At 48.0% G+C, this 27193-nt stretch overlaps 1 protein-coding gene across 1 annotated transcript; it reads left to right on the top strand.

The window, feature by feature from the left end:
- Positions 1–9941: 9941 nt before the first annotated feature.
- SDCBP2 (syndecan binding protein 2) lies at positions 9942–25962 on the top strand. The gene is made up of 9 exons (XM_035123419.2): positions 9942–10067; positions 14589–14657; positions 15138–15258; positions 16500–16609; positions 17773–17934; positions 19652–19827; positions 21490–21661; positions 23313–23404; positions 24108–25962. Exons 2-9 carry the CDS (start codon positions 14604–14606, stop codon positions 24160–24162), a joined length of 942 nt encoding a protein of 313 aa, XP_034979310.1. The 5' UTR covers positions 9942–10067; positions 14589–14603; the 3' UTR covers positions 24163–25962.
- The last annotated feature ends 1231 nt before the right edge of the window (positions 25963–27193 follow it).

The raw sequence follows: 27193 nt of genomic DNA, 5'->3' as shown, positions 1-27193 counted from the left end.
GTGGATGGCAACGCTCTGCCTTCTGCTGTTGGAGCCAGCAATGTTTCTGAATACCAACATTTAGAAACTGCAGGAGGCGAAAGTTGCTCTTGTGCTCAGATCCTGCATGTGGTCATCTGCTGTGGGCAGAGGGTAAATGTAAAAGGTAAAGGACCCCTGGATGGTTACATCCAGGCAAAGGTGACGGGTTGCAGCGCTCATCTCGCTTTTCAGGCCGAGGGAGCCAACGTTTATCCACAGACAGCCTTCCGGGTCGTTTGGCCAGCATGACTAAACCGCTTCAGGCGAAATAGGACACCGTGATGAGACCAGAGCGCATGGAAATGCCGTTTAACTTCCTGCCGTGGTGGTGCCTACTTATCTACTTGCACTGGCATGCTTTAGAGCTGCAAGGTTGGCAGAAGCTGGGACAGAGCAACAGGAGCTCACTCCGTCACAAGGATTCGAACCGCTGACCTTCTGATCGGCAAGCCCAAGAGGCTCAGTGGTTTAGACCACAGCGCCACCCTCTAGTCCAGAGGATGCTGGACTAGATGGACCATTGGCCTGATCCAGCAGGCTCTTACATTTCTTCTGGTTGGGTCACGGTGCATGTCTCTGCCATCTTTTGATCTCTACTCAAGACAATGACTCACCACTGAGTGAGTCCCTTGAAGCAAAGTGTTTGTCACGCCGGGTGAATTGTGAGTGGGTGGTTTCGATGCCTCACTGGCACACGCTTGCCGTCTTTTGATGCCTTGGTGAGTTAACGTGATAAACATCCCTGTGCCCAGAGCTCTCCGTGTGTGTGTGTGTGAAGACCCAGCTCTGGCTAGCGGGCTGGATTCATTCATCCTTCTCTCCAGCACCCCCTGAGCCAACCTGGGCTATTGCTCTGCTTTATTTAGGGTATTGTGGCTAAAGCAAGTTCACCTGAGGACTTGGGACACCCTCGCTGCCAAGAGCTTAACTGAACAAAAGGCGCCCATTGCAAAGAGCAGTCCGGGCTTCCGAATGGTTCAGTATTAAATTCTTCTGCATGTGCAAAGCTTTGGAGGCCACGCGGATTTGCTTGGCGTTCCTGCTTTGTAGTGCCCTGGAAGACGGGCTAAATCATGTGAGAAGATTAGTCTGGTTTTCATCAGGTAAATCATTCACTCATCTAATTAATTGCTTTCGAGTTGCACATGAGCTCAGGTGGCATGGAGCCAATCCAGCAGCTGGCTTGTCCGCTTGCTCTGCCTGATAAGCCCCCACCTGGCTCCTCCCAAGGAATAATAATAATATTATTATAATTTATTACATATACCCTGCCCATCTGGCTGGGTTTCCCCAGCCGCTCTGGGCAGCTTCCAACAGAATATTAAAAATACAATAAAACATCAAACCTTAAAACCCTCCCTATACAGGGCTGCCTTCAGATGTCTTCCAAAGGTTCTATAGTTGTTTATTTCCTTGGCATCTGATGGGAGGGCGTTTCACAGGGCGGGCACCACTACCAAGAAGGCCCTCTACCTGGTTCTCTGTAGCTTCACTTTTCGCAGGGAGGGAACCGCCAAAAGGCCCTCGGAGCTGGGCCTCAGTGTCTGAGCAGAACAATGGGGGTGGAGATGCTCCTTCAGGAACCCTGGGAATCGTAGTTTCAGGAGGGTTGAGAACAGTTAGCAAAACTCACCATACAAATTGTATCAAGTCCTGAGATGCCGAGAACTACAGATCCTTTCAGGGGCCAAGATTGGTGGGTGGCTGGGGGCATATTGTTCGTTTTGCAGCCTTCAGAAGCTTGGTGGAGCAGGGTGGTAGCCTGGGAAATGGCCTTCTCTGTGGCGGCCCCTAAATTTTGGAACACCCCACAGCGACAAATGCTGAAGATGCACCTTTTTACTGTGGCTTTTGAACCCAGAGGTGTATATTTTTACACCTTATTTCCAGCAATTTTGCCTTGAGCTGTTTTGTTGCGCAGTATTGTCTTTTGGGTTTTAATATTGTACTTCCATTGCTGTAACCCATTGTGGGGCCTTGGGGTGATTTTATAATAATTAATAACTTTTTTTGGCACTTGCCGTTGCCAGTGCCCTGTTGTTTTCCTGTATGAAGTTTTATTAAGACTTTTTGCAATACAAGGAAAAGCAAACTATTCTAAACGGAAAATAATAAAAGAGAAGAGAGAAAGAAGAAAGAGAAGAAAAAAGCCAGAAGAACACAAAGTAAAAGAAGATAATAAAAGAACGGAGAGAGAGAAAGAAATAGAGAGATCGGTAAAAGCAAAGAAATCGGTGCTAGCTTGCCTACAATAGAGACAATCTGCTACCAGAGTTAAGAAGAGAGCAGAGAGAATTGCAGCAGATCCTTTACATGCTGGTCATCATCTGCTAGATTTACTCCCGTCTGGACGTTGCTACAGGTCTTCATATACAAAATCGGCCAGGCACGGGAACAGTTTTTTCCCTTGTGCTATTAAATTGTTAAATTTGTAGATGTGTAGCTGAAGGGGAGGTCAATTGTGGGTGGGTTTCTTTGCTTATTTGTATTGTGAGTGGAACAGTGTGTGTATGTTTACATTGCAATGTAGCCGAAACAAGTTCCAAGTATGTTGTAAAATGTACTTGGCCAATAATAAATTATTCTATTCTATTCTATTCTATTCTATTCTATTCTATTCTATTCTATTCTATTCTATTCTATTCTATTCTATTCTATTCTATATAACAGAATAAAGCAAAAGAAAAGAGAGATAAAAGTGAATTCCAACTATCTATCAGTTGTAACTGCAAGTGTCCAGTGTTTTAGTTTTATCCAATGTTTAATCCCGAATGACGTCTCGTTCTTCCTCTACTAGCTGATGTTTTCTCAATAATTAATCTAGGCATCTCACCTGATTTTTTTTCACCCGAGAGATCCTAGAGAGGTTCTCCAATTATTATTCAATATAAGAATCCCCTGCTGCTTCTCTGGATCACACCAAAGGTCTGTGTGATCCAGCATCCTCTCTCTCTCTCAGAAACCACCCCGATGCCTCTGGCCAGCAGGACCTGAGAGTATCAAACTAGGACCTAGAAGGCCAGAGTTTGAATCTCCCACTCAGTGGCTGTCCCAAGGCAAGCTTCCTGCCTATCTCCCAGACAACATATGTAGGGTTCAGACCAGGCATCCCCAAACTGCGGCTCTCCAGATGTTTTGGCCTACAACTCCCATGATCCCTAGCTAACAGGACCAGTGGTTGGGGAAGATGGGAATTGTAGTCCAAAACATCTGGAGGGCCGAAGTTTGGGGGTGCCTGGTTCAGACCTTCTGGGCTCCAGCAAGGTTGGAAGTTCCTCAGGTTCCTTCCCAGCTCACGTTCTCTCCCTGGCAGGCAAGGTGTTATTTCATGCTTAGGACAAGGTTATGAAAAAACCTGCCTACATTTCTCCCATATTGCCACCTCCATCATTCCATTCATTCCAAGCTTCCCAGAGTTCTCCCTGTAATAGGGCAACATGCAAATAATGACGGCTAACCATAGATTTAAAAGGAAAATATTCAAAAATTAAAAGCTCCTCTCGCATCCAGTAAATAGGTAAAGGTAAAGGGACCCCTGACCGTTATGTCCAGTCGTGACCGACTCTGGGGTTGTGCTCACCTCGCATTATTGGCCAAGGAAGCCGGCGTACAGCTTCCAGGTCACGTGGCCAGCATGACTAAGCCGCTTCTGGCGAACCAGAGCAGTGCACAGAAATGCCGTTTACCTTCCCACTGGAGTGGTACCTATTTATCTACTTGCACTTTGACGTGCTTTCGAACTGCTAGGTTGGCAGGAGCTGGGACCAAGCAACGGGAACTCACCCCGTCGTGGGGATTCGAACCGCCAACCTTCTGATCGGCAAGCCCTAGGATATTTATTGGATACGTCCCGTATCCAATAAATATCCCCCCAAAAAAAACACAGACTAATGAAGGACCCTGCGTTTGAGGCAGGGAAGGGGAGACCTCCCAGGGTGGGAGGCTGGGAGAAAACTAATTTTTTATTTATTTTATTTTATTTATTGGTTTTTGTTGGATGGCATGTCGAAAAGTTTCTATTAAAAAACTCATATCAAAAATTGTCCGTCCCCCCGGCACAAATATATAACATTTGACTACAATGTTAATTGTGAGTTAAATCCAGCTAAGATAGGGTTAGGCTGGATTTTGGAAACCGGGGGCACTTCAGATGCTGTCGGCCTACGATGCCTGTCGGCATGCTGGCTGGGACTGGTGGGAGTTGTAGTCGGAAAACACCTGGAGGGACAGGGTGCTGATGGGAACTGTAGTCCGATGCCTACACAGGTGGTGGAGATGTTGAGGGGCAGGGCGAGCCCAGCATCCACAGCAGGAGTGCCCCCTGGTGGCACCAACAGGGGAGACAAGGAAAGGGTTGACACAGACTGAGTTTGCAAAGAGCATTCCTGAGTTGCAATTCCTGCTGCTCCTCCTCCCCCCCTTGGGTTTCATTACAGAAAGTTTCCGTTTCCAGAAGGCTTGTCTCCTGCAGCAAAAACAACAAAGTCTTGTTGCACCTTAAAAACAAAGGCATTTATTCAGGCGTCGGCTTTCGTGATGGTGCAAAGTGGTGAGTTGCAAAAGCAGCCTGCGATTCCGTTCGGATCTCTCAGCAGCTTCCAGGGCCATCAACCACGGTCTCCGTCCTGGAGATGCCGTTGGGTATTGAACCCGGGGCCTTCGGCATGCAGAGCAGATGCTTTGCCACTGAGCCATGGCCTCCCCCTTGTACTTCACCGCCGCCACTTTGTTTGTGGTGGTTCTGGTCCTCCTCGGCCAGCTTCTCTCAAAACACCAGAACTCAGGAACGGCCAGCGAAGCTGATTCAGTTGGAAGACTCAGGACAGAGAAAATCACTTCCTTAAGCAGCACGTAATCTATGGAACTCCCTCCCTCAGGAGGCAGGGATGGCCGCCAACTTGGATGGCTTTAAAAGAGGACAAATTCAGGGAGAAGGAGATGGTTATCAAAGGCAGCTATGCCATGAAGGCTGTGCTCTGCATTCACAGTCGGAGGCAGTGATGCTTCTGAATCCCAGTTGCTGGAAATCCCAGGATGGGAGAGGCTTGCTCTTCTGCTCGGATCCTGTTTTTGGGTTTCCCATTAGGGCATCTGGTTAGCCAAAGTGAGAACAGGTTGCTGGACTAGATGGGCCATTGGCCTGATCCAGCAGGCTCTTCTTAAATTTTTATGGCAGAGCATTACATGGCTCCATGGATTCTCTGCTACAGAGTTTGACAGGATCCAGTTTGGTTCCCCTTGTAATAATAATAATTATAATAATAATAATAATTATTATTATTATTTATTATTTATAACCCGCCTATCTGTAGAAATTGGAGTTCTTGGTGAAGTCCAGAAAGAAACAGTAAACTGCAAGAACTCGGGCCAGGAGGAAGATGAATTTCAAGTATGTCTTCAAAATATTTTATTTATGTAATGATGAATTCAACTAGGAATCAATGTTTTAATGGTCAGAGTGTACCAAGTATGTTTGCAAACATACTTGGTACACTCTGACCATTAAAACATTGCTGATGAATAATTGTCGAAACAGGGCCTTGTCCTGGGATTTTTTCACTGGAATTTATTTTTATCTGCCTCACTATCATACTGGAATTGATTCCTAGTTGAATTCATCATTACATAAATAAACCCTTTTGAAGACTTACTTGAAATTCATCTCCCTCTTGGCCCGAGTTCTTGCAATTTACTGTTTAACCCGCCTATCTGGCTGGGTTGACCCAGTCACACTGGGCAGCTTCCAACACACATAAAAATAATAAAACATCAAACATTAATAGTAACAATCGGATCCTATATAAAAAGTCACAATAACTTTAAAATAACAACAATTTTTTATTTATACCCCGCCAATTATGGGCAGCTTCCAACAAAATATTAAAACACAGAAATCCATCAAACATTGAAAGCTTCCCAAAACAGGGCTGCCTTCAGATGTCTTCTAAAAGTCTGGTAGTTGTTGTTCTCTTTGACATCTGGTGGGAGGGCGTTCCACAAGGCGGGTGCCACCACCGAGAAGGCCCTCTGCCTGGTTCCCTGCAACTTGGCTTCTCGCAGTGAGGGAACCGCCACCATCAAATAAAGCAATTTTCAATAATCCTTTAAAACCCAGTAGTAAACAGTAAAATTAAACATGAGAAAATAATAAAACAGTTTACACTTATCAATTACAATCAAGAATTACTAATCTATAATCAAGAAAAATAACAGCAAATCACAATGCATAAAATATCACGAAACATTCAAAACCATGTAAAAGGAGCAAATTGAGAAACAAGGACGCACAACTTATAAAATTATTCTTAAAAGCTATGGCCGAACTCTCTTCCCAGCTGCTTCTGCTGTTCTCAAAGTCACGGTCTGGGAAAGGCTCTCGGGGCTGAAGGGCAGGGCCTGGGTATAGCCGGGGGGGGGGGTGTCAGCTGCTACCTGATCAAGTAAAATAATAGAAATACTTAATTAACTGACCAATCACGTCGGTCCTGCCCCCCCAACAAAGTCTTCCCCCCCCCAACAAAATTCATTGCCTGCAGAAAGTCTCTCTCCCCTCAGTTCTATTCATTAACTACATGAAAACCCTATGAAACCTATTTGGTACGTGCTTGAATTTCTCCTGCAAAATAGTGGCAGCCTGGAACTTTTTTAAAAAAAATAACAAGGTTAAATGTTGTGAACAAATAAACTTAGATAAAGGAGCATTTGGATATACAGTCATACTTCGGTTTAAGTATGCCTTGGTTTGAGTATTTGCAGTTTAAGTACTCCGCGGACCCATCTGGAACGGATTAATCCACTTTCTATTACTTTCAATGGGAAAGCTCGCTTCAGGTTAAGTACAGACTTCCGGAACCAATTGTGTACTTAAACCGAGGTACCACTGTATATATTTAAAAGTCTCTGCAGCTCCCTTTTTTTTCTCCAATGGGGTCTCTGCAGTATGATTTCCCAATGGACTGGGAAATCTTTAAGACCTGCTGCTTTAAGACCAAAACTGAGCATGTAGACTTCATACCCGTTGGGTTCTCTTTCCATCTCTGCTGTTGACTCACAGCATGGACAACGGGTAACAATCTCCCTCTGTGAAATGGGCACAAGACCTTCAAAGAGTGCAAGATGTTTATGCAATGAATAGCACAGGATCCCAAGGACACCTCAGTCGTGGCAACACACCGAAGCATGGAGAGTTGTCACCGGAAAGGGATGTGATAACAGCAGGTTAGTTAAGGACTATGGCATCTGACTTTGCCATTTGTCTCTAGCGCTGACTTGTCTGCTAGGCAGTGGTGCATGTAATTATACTTTAGGCAGCTTCCTTGATTTATCAGGTGCCGAATCTGCTGAAGGATTTCGGGGTTGCCCTTGCAGATCCGAGCATGGAGAGGTATGGCCTCTGATGAGCAGAATCTGTGACACATTCGCTCACAAGAACTTCCGGATTGCTTTGCTGAGTGAGGCCAGGTTTGTACCCAGCAGGTTGCTATACAATGAGCAAAATTGAGTACCTTAGGATGTTTTCTTGGACTGTGCCATTTCAGGCTGAGCAAGGGGGATGGATGAGCTTGGGTCTTTCCCCTGCCTCAAGAATTTACCTGCACACAGAAAACCAGAAAGACACAGCTAGAGGAGCAGCCTAGTCTTTTCATCAAAAGCTTGCCACACTTTTGGGACATGGTGGATTGCCCCAATGCAGCTATTCCCTGACTCTGGAATTGTATTTAAGAAAAATAAGGAGGGGAAATATCCTGCAACTATGTTACACCTGCCTGCAGGCAGCCAGGCAGCCTGCAAAAGAGGCTGTGTGGCTCAGTGGTAGGGTGGTCCCAGGTTCAGGTTTTAAAAAGGATCAAGTGATGGGAAGTGCCTTTTTTTGCCTGAGACCCTGGAGACCTGCTGCCCATCAGGGTAGATCACCTGTGGACTATTTTATTAAACTGACATACTGCCTTTCATCTGAGTATCATAGGCTTCTTCTGGAGCCCAGATAGAATCATAGAATCATAGAATCATAGAATCATAGAGTTGGAAGAGACCACAAGGGCCATCCAGTCCAACCCCCTGCCAAGCAGGAAACACCATCAAAGCATTCCTGACAGATGGCTGTCAAGCCTCTGCTTAAAGACCTTTGGAGACTCCACCACACTCCTTGGCAGCAAATTCCACTGCCGAACAGCTCTTACTGTCAGGAAGTTCTTCCTAATGTTTAGGTGGAATTTTCTTTCTTGTAGTTTGAATCCGTTGCTCCGTGTCCGCTTCTCTGGAGCAGCAGAAAACAACCTTTCTCCCTCCTCTATATGACATCCTTTTATATATTTGAACATGGTTATCATATCACCCCTTAACCTTCTCTTCTCCAGGCTAAACATACCCAGCTCCCTAAGCCGTTCCTCATAAGGCATCGTTTCCAGGCCTTTGACCATTTTGGTTGCCCTCTTCTGGACACGTTCCAGCTTATCAGTATCCTTCTTGAACTGTGGTGCCCAGAACTGGACACAGTACTCCAGGTGAGGTCTGACCAGAGCAGAATACAGTGGTACTATTACTTCCCTTGATCTAGATGCTATACTCCTATTGATGCAGCCCAGAATTGCATTGGCTTTTTTAGCTGCTGCATCACACTGTTGACTCATGTCAAGTTTGTGGTCTACCAAGACTCCTAGATCCTTTTCACATGTACTGCTCTCAAGCCAGCTGTCACCCATCCTGTATTTGTGCCTTTCATTTTTTTTGCCCAAGTGTAGTACTTTACATTTCTCCTTGTTAAAATTCATCTTGTTTGCTTTGGCCCAGTTGTCTAATCTGTTAAGGTCATTCTGAAGTGTGATCCTGTCCTCTGGGGTGTTAGCCACCCCTCCCAATTTGGTGTCATCTGCAAAGATGCCACAATCCAGATGGAAGAGGGTCAGGGGAACTCTAGGTTTGCAGAAGGACAAAGAAAACGTTTCTGAAAAACACCTGACGGCAGCCACTCCATCAGGCTGCCTCAACAGGAGAGATAGGAAGCAGAAGGGCCATCCCATCCGGTTTTTGATGGAGACACAGCTCCATCAAGCACTTCCTTGCCCCTGAGCTGTTCCAGCTGGCCATTATAGGAGAAACTGTTTAGAAATTGGTGCCTGAGTTTTTGCTTTTCCTCTTCCCTCCCTGTCCCTTTTGCCTTGATTGCCGTGGTTTTAAAAAATGATTATCGTTGTAAGCCTGCAGGCAGAGGCCATCTTGCCTTGAGGGGGATGCAAGCTGCTCTGGGAGCCTTTTGGATTGAAGAGCAGGGTAGAAATGCTCTAAATAAATAAATAAAATCTTTTTTTAATAAAAAGATGTGTCAGTTTGCTTGCATACCCAATACAACTCAGTGTTGTCGCTGGCATCTGTCTGTCTCGAGAGACAATGGAGCGCGCCTGCAGAGGTGAAGCCGAACCCCTGGAGAATCACAGCATCTGGTGTGGCTAAAAAGCCCCGCAACATATAACTGCCGCCTCCCATGTTGTTTTTGCTGCATTAGCAGCACTGAAGTGACCTCCCCGGGGGTGCAAGCCTGGCCAGTGTATCTGGAGGACCTGGGATGCCCAGATGACAAGACCCCCCCCCAGCCTTGCTAATGTGGTCCAAAGGAAAGCAGAGCAAGACATTGGGCACCAGTTGTGGATTGAACATATTCAGCTGCAGGTTGACCTTTGGAGGGGCGGGGAAAATGAGGACAGAATGGAGTTTCCTGGAAGAGGGTCCGGCTGGCCAGCTGCTCCTCTTCAGGGTTCCAGCCCACACGGCTGCAAATTCCACTTGCACTGGGCTGGCTGGCTGAAGTCTGTCACCTGACGTTCCTCTGCCTCATTGCAACACACGACAGAACCAGCGCCTCTCTAATCTGAGGCACCTCCTCGCCTGACGTCACTCAGGTGCACTGACCTGGTTCTCTCTTCTGCCACCTGAGTTTCGCTTCCTAGTCAGCTGATGCCTCCGCCCAGCCCAGGCTGAGCCCTGGCTGTGGTTATAAAGTCGAGTGCGCAAGCCAAGAGAGCAGAATTCTTGCCAGAGGTAGCAGACAGGTAAGAGCACGGATCTGTTTTGTTTGTGGGAGGGGGAGGGGAGAGCAAAGGCGTCCATTTGGAGAAAATATTTTATGCTCTCACCTTGGATTGTAAAGCCCAGACGCTGTTTGGAAACACTTCTAAATTTGCTCTGCATCTACCACCCTGAATTTGCTTCTGATGGGAAGCAAAGAGGGTGGTTTTACTTGGGGGGGACCTTGCCTTTCGGCTTGCAACTTCGATGGGGAAAATGGGGATGTGCCCAGCTATGTGTTCCGGGTTTCCCTTGACACTCCATAGAATCATAGAGTTGGAAGAGACCCCAAGGGCCATCCAGTCCACCCCCCTGCCGAGCAGGAAACACCACCAAAGCATTCTTGACATATGCCTGTCAAGCCTCTGCTTAAAGACCTCCAAAGAAGGAGACTGCACCACACTCCTTGGTAGCAAATTCCACTGCCGAACAGATCTTACTGTCAGGAAGCTCTTCCTAATGTTTAGGTGGAATCTTCTTTCTTGTAGTTTGAATCCAGAGCAGAGGCAGTAGCACCCGCTGCTCTCCAGATTTTGCTGGACTTCAATTCCCATCCTGGTCAAAGGGCAAGGACGGCACAGTTGGGAGAGCCATTGATTCCCTGCTCCCCACGCTGCTTGTGGTTGCTGTTAATTAGCTGCCAGTGAGTTAATAAGCGCTCTCTTTCCAGCATTTTGTGTTCTCCTGAGGGCGACTGGACTCCCTCACCAGGGACTTTCTCCTTGCAGTCCCAGGGTGTTCTTTTAAGCCGACTTTTATGAACTTCTGTTAGAAGCCGGTTTTGCAAACCCACAAGGCGGCTGCCGAGGTCCTGACCATATTTAGTGAATTTCTTAGTTATTTTGGAGGAGGGTTCTTGAGGATGAAAGAGGGTTTTAGATCTACTGTCTTTAAACCCTTTCGTGACATTTTGTTACGTAAGATCAAGGAAGATATGGAAATGGTTCTCAACCTGACAGCAATTAAGAAATGAATTAAGAAATGAATAATCTGCTCTAAGTGGATTGGGTGTTGATATGAGAGTCGACATATTTGTGTATCAGAGTAGACCCACTGATATTAATAAGCCTAAATTAGCCATCGCCATTATCTTCAACTCTGAGTAGGACTAGCATTGAATACTCATTGATTTTAAAGTGTTCCGTTTTTATAATGTGTCGGAATATTAAGACTATGTACGACAACAGAAGATATTTAGAATTATTGCAGATGTGATACATTTGTTTACATTGTATTCTTAAAGCATTATTATTGAGCATTTTGAAACCTGATGATAGTTTTACTACATTCGGTTTAACAGTAAGAGATCTAATCTTTTTTGTAAGTTTTTTTCTCAGAATAAAGGCTCAATTTTTTTTATTTTTTTAAAAACACAGAATACCGGGCTACCCAAGTTGTAGGATTCCTTCAACAAAGCAATTCTTCTTCTTTAATAAATATACTTTTATTGATTTCCAATTTATAACAATTACAAAAAGAGAGAAAGGTGTAAAAACAAAATCCCAAAGCAATTCTTGTACTTAAGAAAACTAGAAAACTTTATCACAAATCAGAAGAAAATTGCTATGTGTTTGGGAAGCAGGGTGCTATGTAAACTGGGGTCAGAGGTCATGGTAGGTTGGCCATACCATTAAGATTAGGGCAGCAAATCTTGCAGTTTTATTTCACTCATATTTTCAGCACCCACATGTGAACCCTGAGGACAAAGGGCTGGTGAGGGACTCCCACTACAGCAGGGACCCCCTACGCTCCTTAAATTCTCAGGACTTGCTCCAGTTCCTGGGTGGGGGAAGATTGTGGGGAGGTGGTGGTGACTTTAAAAGAATATTAGACCAATTCACGGAGGAGAATTGGTCTGGCTTTTGAAGGCCAGTTGTTGGAAGGAAGGGAGAGGGCTCTTGTGGTCTAATGCTGCTTGCTGGTTTCCCTATGGGGCAGGATGCTGGCCTGGGTGGGACATGGGCCTGATCCAGCGGGCTCTTCTATGCTCTTATGGGAATTGAACTTAGAACCCGCTGCATGGAAAGGAGCTGCTCTGCCACTGAGCTATGGCTCTTTTCCGTTTGGAGTTTTCTATGAATGTCTCCTGCTATGAAGGTCGCCTTCCTTCCAGCTCCAGGGATATTCCCAGGGCTGCTTTAGGTCTGATGAGGCCCTAAGCCACTGAAGGTAATGGGGCCCTTTATATGTCCAGCTGTCCATTGTCAAACTGCCATTGTTTTTTGTGTTGAATATATGCTATATGGTAATTAACGGACCTAAAGCCATTTGCAGGGACGCGGGTGGTGCTGTGGGTTAAACCACAGAGCCTAGGGCAGGCACCCCCAAACTGCGGCCCTCCAGATGTTTTGGCCTACAACTCCCATGAACCCTAGCTAACAGGACCAGTGGTCAGGGATGATGGGAATTGTAGTCCAAAACATCTGGAGGGCCGAAGTTTGGGGGTGCCTGGCCTAGGGCAGGCACCCCCAAACTGCGGCCCTCCAGATGTTTTGGCCTACAACTCCCATGATCCCTAGCTAACAGGACCAGTGGTCAGGGATGATGGGAATTGTAGTCCAAAACATCTGGAGGGCCGAAGTTTGGGGATGCCTGGCCTAGGGCTTGCCGATCAGAAGTTTGGCGGTTCGAATCCCTGCGACGGGGTGAGATCCCGTTGCTCACTCCCTGCTCCTGCCCAACTACGGTAGCAGTTCGAAAGCACGTCAAAGTGCAAGTAGATAAATAGGTACCACTCCGACAGGAAGCTAAACAGTGTTTCCGTGCGCTGCTCTGGTTCGCCAGAAGTGGCTTAGTCATGCTGGCCACATGACCTGGAAAAACTGTCTGCGGACAAACGCCAGCTCCTTCGGCCTATAGAGCGAACTGAGCGCCGCAACCCCAGAGTCATCCCCTTATGGTCAGGGGTACCTTTACCTTTACCTTTAAAGCCATTTGCACATAACAAAATATGTATTTTATCAAAGTCATTTTTGAACTGAAATGCAGTTAAGAAGTATATTAATAGGTAAAGGTAAAGGGGCCCCTGACCATCAGGTCCAGTCGTGTCCGACTCTGGGGTTGCGGCGCTCATCTCGCTCTATAGGCCGAGGGAGCCGGCGTTTGTCCGCAGACAGCTTCCGGGTCATGTGGCCAGCATGACAAAGCTGCTTCTGGCGAACCAGAGCAGCGCACGGAAATGCCGTTTACCTTCCCGCCGGAGCGGTCCCTATTTATCTACTTGCACTTTGACGTGCTTTCGAACTGCTAGGTGGGCAGGAGCTGGGACCGAGCAACAGGAGCTCACCCCGTTGCAGGGATTTGAACCGCCGACCTTCTGATCAGCAAGCCCTAGACTCTGTGGTTTAACCCACAGCGCCACCTGGGTCCCATATATTAATAGTGAAATACAATTAAGAAGTAGTATATTTTTTGGGGGGGGGCAAGAGAGTAGGGCTCTAAGCTATAGCTTGTGTAGCTTATACATAAATCTGGCACTGGGTATTCCCTCTTTGCCCAGGTTTTTGCAATGATGGCATTCATGCTGGCTGGAGGGGCCATTGCTAGTGCCACCCGTGGAGAACTGCCAGGCTGCCAATCTAGTTCTTCCAAGAGCTAATTTTAAAACTGCAGCCCCCGCCTAGCCCTGTGGCACACATGCCAAATGGTGAAATGCAATCATTGCATTGTCCTGGAAGATCCTGCGTTTTCCTATGACTAACTTTTTATGATCCGGTGATCACTCCTGTGTATGATGCAAGTAACCTGTGATCGTGCCCAGCTAATGGCATCAATTAGCCGGGCACGATAACGCCTATCAAGTCATTGTCATGGGACAATCTTTTTCAAGTGACTGAGCAACTGCATTGCATAGTTTCCAACCGTTTTTAGAAAATAGCTACCACATTAATCTGTTAAGATCATTAGATGAATCTGTTAAAGGAACTTCTAGTCAGCTACAAGTTGACACTCAACTGTGACCTTCTGGTGATAAATTGTATAATGATAATTATCTTTATTCATAGAATGGCAGTGGTTGGTTTGCTGTTAATCCTTGTGTGTGTCCAAGTTCTTTTTAAAACCTGCAGGACAAACTAGCAGGTGTGAATTTATTCAAATCTGATTGCATATGGCTACTCAATTACTATAATTTTTTAAATAAAAAAATCAGTGACAGTCCCCCTCCCCCAAAGTGACGGTACCTTCCCAAAAATAGTAAAATAAAAAAATTCCTTCAGTAGCACCTTAAAGACCAACTAAGTTTTTATTTTGGTATGAGCTTTCGTGTGCATGCACACCCCTCCAGTTCTGAAGAAGTGTGCATGCACACGAAAGCTCATACCAAAATAAAAACTTAGTTGGTCTTTAAGGTGCTACTGAAGGAATTTTTTTATTTTACTTCGATCCAGACCAACACGGCTACCTACCTGTTCCCAAAAATAGAACATTGAGGAAACATTCAGGAACCCAGAGCTGTAGACTCACCTTGGCATCTCCCTCTGTGTGCTTCACCCCCCCCCCCCCAGGAAGCAGCAGCAAACATGGCGACGTTGTACCCATCTCTCGAGGACATGAAAGTGGACCACGTTCTGAAGGTGAGAGGCCGGTACTCCCCTTGGGCTTCCTGTTGCCCTTCAGTTTGTTTTTCGTTTTTATTATGTGTTTTGTGTTTTTATTTTGCATTTCTATGCTGTAAACCACCCTGAGATCCTTGGATGAAGGGCAGCATAACAAACATAACAAACAAACAAAACCAGGCAGACATCACTTCGCCACCGACTGAAAACCTTCCCTTTCCGACAAGCCTTTTAAAAGCAGGCCTTGACATTGTTGTTCCTATAAATGAGATTGTTCTTAATTGCTTTTGTCTTTAATTGGCCAATTGCTTCGAGGTGTTTCCTAGGAAAGGATTCCTTTGTGGAAGCAAATAAACAGCAGGCACCTTCCTGCATTGGCTTAGTCCAGGATCAGGTTCAAATCGGTCCTCATTGAAAGCAGGAGCTTTGGGGGCGGGTGGGGAGGAGAAGAAGACCCTGGAGGCGCCAACTTGATCTCTTGCCCTTCTTCCTCCACAGGCCCAGGCAGATGCAGCCCCCAAGGCGCCAGCCTCCATCCCCGCTCCGCTCCCTGCCTTCGTTGTGCCATCTGCCCCTCCAGCTTCTCCCGCAGAGAAGGCCGAGCCGCCCAAGCCAGCAGGTAACGTAATTCAGAGGTGGCAAAAAGCCTTTGGTGGCACCCCCAAAGCCTGCCTCCATTGCTGTGGGTTGGCATCCCCGAAGGCTCACAATGCAAGCTTCGACAGTGCCAAGATGTCATGTAGAGAGAGATTGTAGAGTTGGATAAGGTTCAGAAAACGGGATGGACCTCTAAGAAGAACGGTTGCAGCGTCTAAGAGTTTTTGGCTTACAGAAAAGGGGAGGAAGAGGAGACATGATAGAAGGTTTACAAAATCATGCAGGGCATGGAGAAAGGGGAGAGAGGGAAGCTTTACTTCCTCTCTCGTAACGCTAGAATTCATGGGGAGCTGAATGTTGGAAGATTCAGGACTGATAAAAGAAACTCACACAGCACAGAACTGAACTATGGACCTCACTCCCACAGGAGGCAGGGATTAGACAGGGGGCTAGCCCTTATTGTCAACATGTGCAAACACAGACCATCATCCAGGGCCGTCTTAAGTACATCCGGTGCCGTGACGCAAAGATCCCTCCGGCACCCCCTCCCTTTCCCAGAATTTAGAACTCGGGACCCAACTTGCAGACCACCTCGTAGCCCCGGGAGCCGCTGCCCACAGAAGACACCGCCGATGTGGCTGCAACACGGCTGGCCAGACTGCTGGAACCCCATGCTCGCTTGCGAGGCTCTGGGGCGCCTCCTCCTCCTTCGCTGCCCGTCGACGACAGCCCACTGCCGGCACTCTTGCTGCTGCCCAGCGGCCCGAGGAACAGGAGGCACGCCACCGCCTGTGCCCCGGAGAGTGGTGGTGGGGCAGCGGGCACTGGTGACGCAGAGGAGACCCTTGGGAGCTGCTCCCGCCATCCCTGCTCCCGCCGCTCCCTCAGAGAACAGCGGCTCGGTGGGCAGCGGCTGAGAGGATTCCTGTGGCCGAGGGAGAGGAGGAGGCGGCGGCGGCGGCGGCGGAGCCATAGAGCTTAGTGGCTCATTGTGCCCCGCCAACCATCTGACGGCATGCAGGGAAAGGGGAGGCCCCTGGCAAAGCCGTGCAGCTCCCCTACTCGCTGGGGCGCCCCTGAGAGGCCAGCGCCCTGGTGCAACGCGCCACTAAGCCCAATGGGGAAGACGGCTCTGCATGAGATCTAGAGACTTCATTCTTGTTTTTTGCATTCTCCACAGCTGATGCACGGGATAACTCACATAATACATTATTGCGCAGCTTATGCTCTGAATTAACTTCTCCCTCTTTCTTTCCTTTTCAGCCCTGCCAGTTTTGTACCCGAACCTCACAGACTTAAATGATTACATGGGCCTCTCCCTCTCCAGTGAGGAGGTCCAAAAGAATTTAGGACTCGCCCCGGCAGGCAGCAACGTAAGCATTTCTGAGGGTCATCTGCAACACCTTTTCCCATTCACTTGTCGGTTGCATTTGCAGAATCCCTGTATGCAGCAGCATTCTGCCAGGACTCCCTATCTCTAACTCTGGGGTGGAGAACCTTCTCCACCAAAGGGCCACATCCCCCTCCGTGTAACCTTGCCCAGGGCCACATGCCAAGGGTGGGTGGTACTAGAGTCAAAAGTGAGTGGAGCAATGGATGGGAATCATAGCAGTGTAGCATCGTGCTAGTTACAGGTAGGTAGCCGTGTTGCTCTGCTGTAGTCGAAACAAAATAAATAAATTCCTTCCAGTAGCACCTTAGAGACCAAGGTGCTACTGGAAGGAATTTATTTATTTTGTTTAACATAGTGAGTTTTGGGCTGGGACCAGGGAGACCAGGGTTCAAATCCCTGCTCCATCCTGAAGCTCATTGGGTGACCTTTAATGGCGGCCTCAGATCCTGATGGTTCCTTGATTTCCCACCGTGACATTATCTTGCTGAGTCAGTTGGAGGAAGATAGAAAACTGCCTTCTGCTGAGTCTTGACTGCTGGTCCACTTAGCTCAGTATTGTCTACTCTGACTGGCAGCGGCTCTCCAGGTTTCCCCCTACCCTATGGAGAGATGCTGGGAATTAAACACGGGGCCTTTCTGCATGCAAAGCGGGTGCTCTAACCACTGAGCCATGCTGCTTTTCTAGGAATGCAAATTTGAGACAGTGACCCAGTGAAAGGCTGTTCTGGAACTAGGATAGCCGGGCCAGGAGCATCTCAGACCCTGGGATTTCAGTGACCTAGAAGTGACCCCTGGTGATTCTTCTTCTGCACTACCTCCCACCGCCGAGCCTTGGAGACGGAGGTTAATTGGGAGATGGGAGGAGGATAGATGCCCGAGCTAAAGCTTGCAGGCTTCACACATCGTCGTCTTAATAATATGTTTAGAATCTCAAGGCGCTCTCACCCACCTGGAGATTCAAGCCCTCCCCGTGCCACCTGGAGGCAGGCAGGGAAACCTGGGGGTTTCAGGTCAGTCCTGAAATTCAGGCAACCTTATCTGGAATGTCTCTACCACTCAGGATAAGGTGGAGCATGAACCAGCCTCATTATCCTGGGTTGAAAATTAAATTGACTGTTCCACAACTTGGTTTTTTTTTGGCAGGCCGTGACCTCAGCGCCCTCCACACCGGGCTTTGTGGTTGCCCCCGTGACGGGAAGCGACCTGGGGGTTCGCCGGGCGGAGATCAAGCCAGGCTTGCGGGAGGTTCACCTCTGCAAGGACGAGCGCGGGAAGACGGGACTGAAGCTGAGGAACATTGATAAGGTGCGTTCCGAGGTTAGGACTTTCCGAGGCAGGAAGAGCCAGAGAGTGCTACTACTGGATGAAACCAAAGGCCCCTCTCATCCAGCCTTGGGGTTTTTACAGTGGCCGCGTCTGGATCAGCGTTGTACCTTTGTTTCTTCTGCTTTGTTTCCCATCTGACCCAGCCAGCGCTGTAGTTTGAAACAGCTGGAGAGCACCAGGTTGGGGAATCCAACAGGTCACAAAGGCAATAGCTTCTGTTATTCAGATTCGAGGGACCAGGTGCAAAAGAGGACAGGGGGCTGTTGCACCTTTAATAGTTTTGTAGAAGATTTGCTTTCAGCCGATATAGTTTGCAGGACACAACTATTAAAGGCGCAGGAGTCCCGTTTAACTGACCACTCCATTTTACATGCATGATGCCTCTGAATTTCGAAGGTTAAGGCCAACAGCCTTTTGTAGACTTGTCCTCTGTGCACTTATTGAATCTCCTTTCACAGACATCTACTCAAGCGGTAGAAGCCTTAGCCCAGGCATCCCCAAACTGCGGCCCTCCAGATGTTTTGGGACTACAACTCCCATGATCCCTAGCTAAGAGGACCAATGGTCAGGGATGATGGGAATTGTAGTCCAAAACATCTGGAGGGCCGAAGTTTGGGGATGCCTGCCTTAGCCTGAATTCAGTCCATCTGGCTTGATTTCAGGGACGGGGGTTATTTATCCTCTCTCTCTCTGATTTGTTTTATTTGGAAAACAAATAAATGTTTGGGGCGAATACTAAATATTCTGATTCCTGTTCCAACATATCTGTGTGACATCCTGCGGGCCTTTTGCCATAGGCATTTAGCACTAGTTGGACTGTTCAGTCTCTGTTAACAGACTATTTGAATACCTTCTCACTGCAGAAATCTCTGGGGCGTGGAATTTTAGGGCAGCCTTAATAGATTCTATTATGAGTCCTGCTTCCCTTTTTGGGGTGAAGGGTTACATTTGGATTATTTATGTATTTATTTCAATAAATTTTATATATTGCTTGATCATAAAGGGGGGGGGAACCCTCAAAACAATGCCATTATCAGCAAGAACAACTTTTTGAAACATTGTAGAGATAACATCAACAATAAACTAAAAGCACATTAAAACGTGCACCAGCTTTTATAAACACCTGGGCAGGCTTGTCTAAATGCAGATGCTTTTAGCATGCACCAAAATGTGTGCAAGTGAAGGCGCTTGCCTGATGTCAATAGGCAGGGAGTTCCAAAGTGTAGCTGCTGCATTAAAATATTGATTTCTTACAAACGCAGAACAGGTACAGGGGGGCAGAGGATGGGTGGACATCTGTCCTGGATGCTTTAGTTGCGATTCCTGCATTGCAGGGGGTTGGACTAGATGACTTTTGGGGGTCCCTTCTAGCTCTATGATTCTGTGATTCTTCCAGGTGTGGGTTGTAAGATGCTCTGTGTGTCCCTTTGAAGCCACAGTTCTTATGCCAGCCTTCCCCAACTGGGTGCCCTCCATATGCTTTGGATTATGATGCCCATCAGCCCCGCTGTTGGGTGCCCAGGCCATCAACTCCCTCCCCACCTGAGAGGTGTGGAACTGGCTTCCTCGAAATCCCATCTCACCTGCTGCCCAGGGACGCCTGCCTCTGGGCTCTCGGCGGACGTGGCTCTTTCCTTGCTGGTCTCGTTTTAGAAATCAAGTATGTCGGTTTTCACCAGCTCAGTGTCTTCTGCAGGGGTTGTTTGTGCAGCTGGTCAAGGCCAACTCCCCAGCTTCTCTGGTGGGCCTGCGCTTTGGAGATCAGGTCCTGCAGATCGACGGGAAGGATTGCGCAGGGTGGAACGCGGACAAGGCTAAGCGGGCGCTGAAGAAAGCCTCTCCGGAGAAAATCGTCATGGTGGTCCGGGACAGGTGAGCAGCAGGAAGTGGCCGCGGTTATCAGAGTCGTTTTGGTACCCTGAAGGGCTGCATTTCCTAAGCCCCTGGAACTGCCTGCAATATTAAGGATGCTCATAAAATGCAAGTGGCAGGCGCTTCTCCTCTGCTTGCTTTTTCAGGGATATCATACTTTTCCATCTATAAGATGAGGGATTTTAATTAAAAAATTAGCTTTAAAATTATCCCTAACAACAACAACAATCTATGATTTATACCCTGTCCATCTGGCTGTACAGCTACTCTGGGCGGCTTCCAACAAAATATTAAAATACAATGGTTTGTTAAACATTATAAGCTTTCCTAAACAGGGCTGCCTTCAGATGTCTTCTCAAAGTCTGGTACAGTCATATCTCGAGTTGAGTACGCTGTGGGTTGCGTACTTTCAGGATAAGAACGCGGCGGACCTTGGAAGTGTTTACTTCCAGGTTCTGCCATGCGCATGTGCAGAAGCGTTCTGCATGCTTTGCATGTGCATGGAAGCCCCGCTCTGGATACGTACTTTTCGGGGTGAGAACACCACCCCGGAACGGATCAGGTACGTATCCGGAGGTACCACTGTAGATGTTTTTCTCTTTGACACCTGGTGGGAGGGTGTTCCACAGGGCGGGTGCCACTACCGAGAAGGCCCTCTGCCTGGTTCCCTGTAACTTGGGTTCTCGCAGGGAGGGAACCGCCAGAAGGCCCTCAGTGCTGGACCTCAGTGTCCGGGCAGAACGATGGGGGTGGAGACGCTCGTTCAGGTATCCCTTGTCTTATACATGGCTAGTGCAGAGGGGGGGTTGGGCGACTGGTCGCAGCAGCGAGCAGGAGATTCTCAGTGGTGATATTGCGGGCGATTGGTGGCTGTGAAAAGGGCTGCAGGTGATTGGCTGCCTCTACGGCAAAAGGGTCACATGTCTTGCAATTGTCAGTGGCGGGTGAGCGGTTTTCGGCAATCAACAACTCTGGGCAATCCTACCCATTTTCTGGATTTGGAGTTCCCAAAAATAGGGGGCGTCTTATAGACAGAAAAATACGGTATATCTAAAAAATATAGGAAAGGGGTTGAAAATAAAACCCACCCATATCCTAATGCCTTCCAGGCTCAAAGGCCTGGTTTTCCAAGCTCTGGTTTTCTGGAGATTGGAAATGGCTAAGCCGGTGTATATGCTCTTTCTCCCGGCAACTCAACCAGACAGGTGGGGTACAAAGAGTAAAATGATAATTGTATTTATGATGTGATACACTATTACATTGAGGGACCCAGGTGGCGCTGTGGGTTAAACCACTGAGCCTAGGGCTTGCTGATCAGAAGGTCGGCGGTTCGAATCCCTGTGACGGGGTGAGCTCCCGTTGCTTGGTCCCAGCTCCTGCCAACCTAGCAGTTCGAAAGCATGTCAAAATGCAAGTAGATAAATAGGAACCGCTACAGCGGGAAGGTAAACGGCGTTTCCGTGTGCTGCTCTGGTTTGCCAGAAGCGGCTTTGTCATGCTGGCCACATGACCTGGAAGCTGTACGCCGGCTCCCTCAGCCAATAATGCGAGATGAGCGCGCAACCCCAGAGTCGGTCACGACTGGACCTAATGGTCAGGGGTCCCTTCACCTTTACCTTTACACTATTACATTACTTTAACATTATAATCTTTGCTTGGTAGGCCTTTCCAGCGCACGGTGACAATGCACAAGGACAGCATGGGCCATGTGGGGTTCATTGTCAAGAAAGGGCAAGTCAACTCGCTTGCCAGAGGCAGCTCTGCGGCTCGGAACGGGCTCCTTATCAACCATTACATCTGTGAGGTGAACGGGCAAAATGTCATTGGCCTGAGGGTAAGGACTCTGTGTGAAAGGGGCAGTGGAGCAAAGGATGGTGCGGAGAGCTCTGTGGAGCCACGCAAATTGTGGGCTGTGTTCAAATCCTTAAAAGCTGGAAACTTGCTTTTTTTAAAAAAACAACAGACCTCAATCAAAAAATCCAAGCTGTATTCTGCACTCAGTCCCCAAATCCATTCCTCTCAGTGCTCTACTGTGACTATGTCAATATTATTACATTTATATGCAAGTCCTCTGTTATGTACAGTATCTAGCACTCTTTGGGCACTCCTTCTGGTCCACACCTTCTGCTTGGTTTCGTTTGGAACTGATGGGTCAGGGGAGGGTTTGGAGGAGAGATTTCAAGAGCGGGAAGAAAGTGGTGGCTTGCGTAAAATAGTTAGTCCTTTTCGGGGGGGTGTCCAGGCATGTGGGGCAGCGAGAAAGAGGGGGTCAGCAAACTTCTTCAGCAGGGGGCCGGTCCACTGTCCCTCAGACCTTGTGGGGGGCCGGACTATATTTTGAAAAATAATATGAACGAATTCCTATGCCCCACAAATAAGCCAGAGATGCATTTTAAATAAAAGGACACATTCTACTCATATAAAAACACCAGGCAGGCCCCACCAATAAGCCAGAGATGCATTTTAAATAAAAGGACACATTCTACTCATGTAAAAACATGCTGATTCCTGGACTGTCTGCGGGCCGGATTTAGAAGGTGATTGGGCCGCATCCGGCCCCCGGGCCTTAGTTTGGGAACCCCTGATTTAGGGCAAGCATAGGAAATCTCTGGCACGGGTTCCAGTCTGCCTCACAAAGCTTTCCACACCCGAGCCACTTAGAGCAGAGCTTTCAAAACTTTTCATGTCGCTGACACACTTTTTAGACATGCGTCATTTTCGCGACACGGTAATTGTTTTGCATCATTTCATGACACAGTAATTAGTCTTGCTATCAAACTGGAGGTTAAACTAACCCCTTTCCAGTCCCAGGAAAAGTGCAGGGAGAGTTTGTGCGGCATACCCACACACTGCAGCAGACACACTAATGTCACGACACACAGTCTGAAGTGGAGTGTACTGCCAATTCTTCCCTTTGACGTTGGGTCACCCGACACCATGGTGACATTGGGGGATTGACAGGTGGGCAGGTTGAGCCTGCCTGCTTGTCAAAAGTGGCCTCTGGGAGATCATGGGGAGAGAGAGATGGGAATCTGGCCCACAAGCTATATCCTGTCCCCCACCCCTGATTTAAGGTACTTGGGGACCTCCTGGATAGGCAAGGCTTAGTGGCGTTTGGGGGGCACAGGCCAGAATATACTGGATATGAGGGGAGAAAGGTAAAAGAGAGGGGCAGGTATGAATAGTTCAGTGGGTAGAGCATGAGACTCTGACTCTCAGGGTTGTGGGTTCGAGCCCCATGTTGGGCAAAAAGATTCCTGCATTGTACAATTCAAGATCTTCCTTCAAATAATGTTGGGAACTCCTGGCTTTGCTCTCTTTCCCCCAGACAGCTGTCAGGGGCCCCAGACAACAGGGTAACACAAGAAAAAATGTCATTTTTCAATGGATACCAGAAGGGGGGGAGGGTTCCGTTGTGCAATTCAGTAAAGTGGCAGCTCGTCCCATCTCTGAGCAACCTCCTTCTTAAACTTTTCCTTCTCAAGGACAAGGAGATCACAGAGGTCCTCATCAATGCCGGCAACATCATCACTCTGACCATTGTCCCTGCCGTGATCTACGAACACATGGTCAAAAAGTGAGTGCCCTAGAGTTGGGGGCGGGGGCAGAACGGCTAAGTGAGTGAGCTGAGAAACTCCCACCCAATCTGTAGCTCACCCCAGCTGGGAACTGACTGCCATAGAGATGAAGAACCTGTGGCTTTAGATCTTAAGAACATAAGAGGAGTTTATGGATCAGACCCGCGACGGGGTGAACGCCCGTTGCTTGGTCCCAGCTCCTGCCAACCTAGCCGTTCGAAAGCATGCAGTGCAAGTAGATTAATAGGTACCGCTCCGGCGGGAAGGTAAACCGTGTTTCCGTGCTCTGCTCTGGTTTCGCCAGAAGCGGCTTAGTCATGCTGGCCACATGACACGGAAAAACTGTCTGTGGAAGCGGACAAACGTTGGCTCCCTTGGCCTGTAAAGCGAGATGAGCACTGCAACCCCAGAGTCGTTTGCGACTGGACTTAATTGTCAGGGGTCCCTTTACCTAAGAGAATGGCAGGCACCATATCAGTGGCAGGAAGCACTGCAATCTAATAATGTGTTATGAAAAGTAAGACTTCCTTCTGGCTCTCCCATCGCTAAGTGACATTAAATTCTAGTATTACTGGGGTGGGAGAGGAGGAAAAAACTTTTGTGACCTTAGCTGTAAAAGTGAATTTTGCAGAGAGTATTTTGACCTCTTTTAAAGGGCTCTTGCAACACCCGGGCTGATTCCTGTTCCTTCTGTCTCCTAAGGCTTTCGAGTGGGCTGGCGAAATCTTCCATGGACCGTTCAGTTCCTGATGTTTAAAATTGCTCAAGACTTTCCCTCTTTCCGCCGCCTCTCTCTTCCGGGATGAAATACACCACAGATGACTCCTTCTTTTAGTCTCATTGGAGAATACTCACGAGGTGCAGGAAGATAAATCAATTCCTTGAAGCTTTCAGTTATTCCTTGAGGACTGTGAGGTCTCCAGAGATTCGGTGGGGATGTAGCTGAGTTTATTGCACATTCCTGGGTGATTCTTCCCTCCTTAAGGAAGTGAAGCAGCTGATTCTCTGATCTTCATAGCCCAAATGTAAACTGGAGGAACTGCCCTTCTGCTGCCTATTCAGACAACCAAATCAGACCTGGGTGCCTCCTATTTAGCAGGAGAGCCAGGCTCAGGCTTGCATAGCTTTTAACACCAGAACCACTGTGGTTGAGCAATAGGTTCCAAATTTACAAAGCAAACAGCCTGACTCTCTTAGGGAAACACTTGCCTGTGTTAAGTGATGAACGGTGCGCTCTTGTTTAAGCACATTGGACATGGTTGCAGGGCCACCTCGATCAATGCCAGAATGAAAGAGTGCCTGCTTCGAATGCCATGACGGAAAGAGAGCAAGGGATATAAATGTACAAAAGTCACCTCCAGAATGACATTACTTTGCAGGGATTCAAGCACGTACTGGAAATTAAGTTTTGCACAACTAAAGTAGGTTGAAGTGCTCTGTTGCAACAAATCCACTTAAGAAAGGACTGGCTGCGATTAACAGAGCGATGGTACAATGCACTGAAAAAAGCGTGAGATGAATGAATGATCATTGGGAAGATGTATCCACACCCTGCAAGCAAACCAGCATGAATGCTTGTTGTCGTATAGCTTCCCTGGAATCAAAGCATAAGAAATAAAGGCTGGATGTGGTCAAACTTCTGTGTAAGCTTGTTGGGATAAGCACTCTACGAACAGGCAATCTGAAGATCAAAATCAAGCTAGGCAGTGTCTTGCACAACCAGAGGCCACAGTTCACCCAAGCTAACATACTCTGGATGAATCCTAGGAGTTATTATATCTGGATGAATCCTAGAATTTATTATTTATACCCCGCCCATCTGGCTGGGTTTTCCCAGCCACTCTGGGCAGATTCCAACCAAATATTAAAAACAATACAGCATCAAACATTAAAAACTTCCCTAAACAGGACCGCCTTCAGTTGTCTTTTGAAAGTAAAATAGTTGCTTATATTGCCTTGACATCTGCTGGGAGGGCGTTCCACAGGGCAGGTGCCACCACTGAGAAGGCCCTCTGCCTGGTTCTCTGTAACCTCACTTCTCGCAGCGAGGGGACTGCCAGAAGGCCCTCGGAGCTGGACCTCAGTGGGGGGCTGGACGATGGGGGTAGAGACGCTCCTTCAGGTATACAGGACCGAGGCAGTGTACAGAAAGAGGGTCTGCTACCTCTAAGTGCCCCTGTGTTTTTTGTTGCATGTTTGTTGTCTGCACCCAAGGAGAGCAAGAAAGGGGCAAGAGGAAGGGGACAAGGGAACTCTTTCCTGCAGGATGTTGAGCAATGAGTAGTTGCTCATGGGGCAAACTAGCCCTTGGTTTGGTTCTGCTGCCCCTGTGCAAAGAGAGCCAGAGTGGGAGGGAAGTCCGCCTCCTTCCCCCGCTTTCAGCCTAGACCAATCATGGAAAGCAAGACGCCTTTGGAGACCGAAATGACATTTTATTACAGCCACCAAACAGACAAAGGTTACAGGACAGTGGAAATCAAAACCCAAGAAGAGTATACAGCTTTTAAGTTCTGTATTTAAAAATATATTATATAGATTTTTCTTCTTCTCTTTCAAATATAGTCATACATTTATTTCTCGGCAGAGCTTTGGATAGTCTAACAGATGTGTACACATATTCACAAGTACATCACACGAGCGGCTTTCCTCGTAGTGCACCACTAGCCAGGTTTGCCACCCTTTCACCAAAATCCACTCTTTCGCTCTCTCCTTCCCTACCCAAATACTTCACGCTACAGTTAAAACAGAGGCATAACCTACCTCCCACTAGCTAGCTCACCTGGAAAAGCTGCCTTCTATGTTTTCCCTAACCCTTGCCCCTTCCTGTCACCCAAGCAAACAGAGGGTTATTCAATCTAGCCTCGGCTCTTTCAAGTCCTTGCGGTGGCCTAATCACATGGGCTCATAGCTGTCAAGTTCTCCCCTTTTAAAAAAAGGGAAATTCCTTTATGCTGAATAGGCTTCCTCGCGAGAAAAGGGAAAACTTGACAGCTATGCATGGGCTCTTTGTTTGCCACAAGTGCAGGCACAGCTGCCGCTACTGCTCAACTGGCTTCAGGAGGCTTGTGAAACTCTGGGCCTGTGCTTGCGACACACGGCACGACCAACATGTTCGCCTTTGCTATGTCGTGTACCTGAAGGGGAAAGAAGTACAGGGCGACCGAGCAGCTCATGAAGGCATCCCGGTCACAAATGTGAGCCTTGTGGTCAGGGCAGCTGAAGACCTGTAGTGCAGTCTGTGACATGGGCACCAAGCGGGGTGGGACGGGACCATGCGCTCACTAGCATTGGCTCTGCCTGCAACAGAGCCCCCATTAAATGCAAACGGAAGGCCAGCTCTAGTTGCTTCAATAGCTGAGGCTCTCTCTGTGCCAAAGGGCCGGCATTGGCAATTGGCATTGTTGAGCATCCGCTAAGGCCCACATCTTTACGAGGCGATGCCCAGCTACCCTTTGAGCTTCACAGCCCTCCTCCTCCCTTCTTGTTCACCCGCCCTCTCTGAGCACACAAGCCCTGACAAGGGATAAGACACAGCCATTTTCTCCACCCGCCTTTTGTGCCCCCCCCTCTCTGGGCAGTTGTACAGACTAGATCCAGAGGGAACATGCCAGGGGGAAGGGCAAACAGTGCCCCAAGAGGAAGGAGCAGCAGGGGCATTGCCTTGCCTTTGCCTTCATCTCCTCGCCCTGAGAGCCAGCATTGCTGGGACATCCAAGCTTGGGGCGATGTTTGCTTGGCTATATTTACCCCTGCCCAGCCCTGCGGCCTTGCAACGGCTTGCGGCAACT

Source organism: Zootoca vivipara, chromosome 7 (assembly GCF_963506605.1).
Source record: "Zootoca vivipara chromosome 7, rZooViv1.1, whole genome shotgun sequence".
Classification (NCBI taxonomy): Eukaryota; Metazoa; Chordata; class Lepidosauria; order Squamata; family Lacertidae; genus Zootoca; species Zootoca vivipara.
Note: the sequence above shows the minus strand (reverse complement) of the source record. Positions and strands in the feature narration are given on the sequence as shown.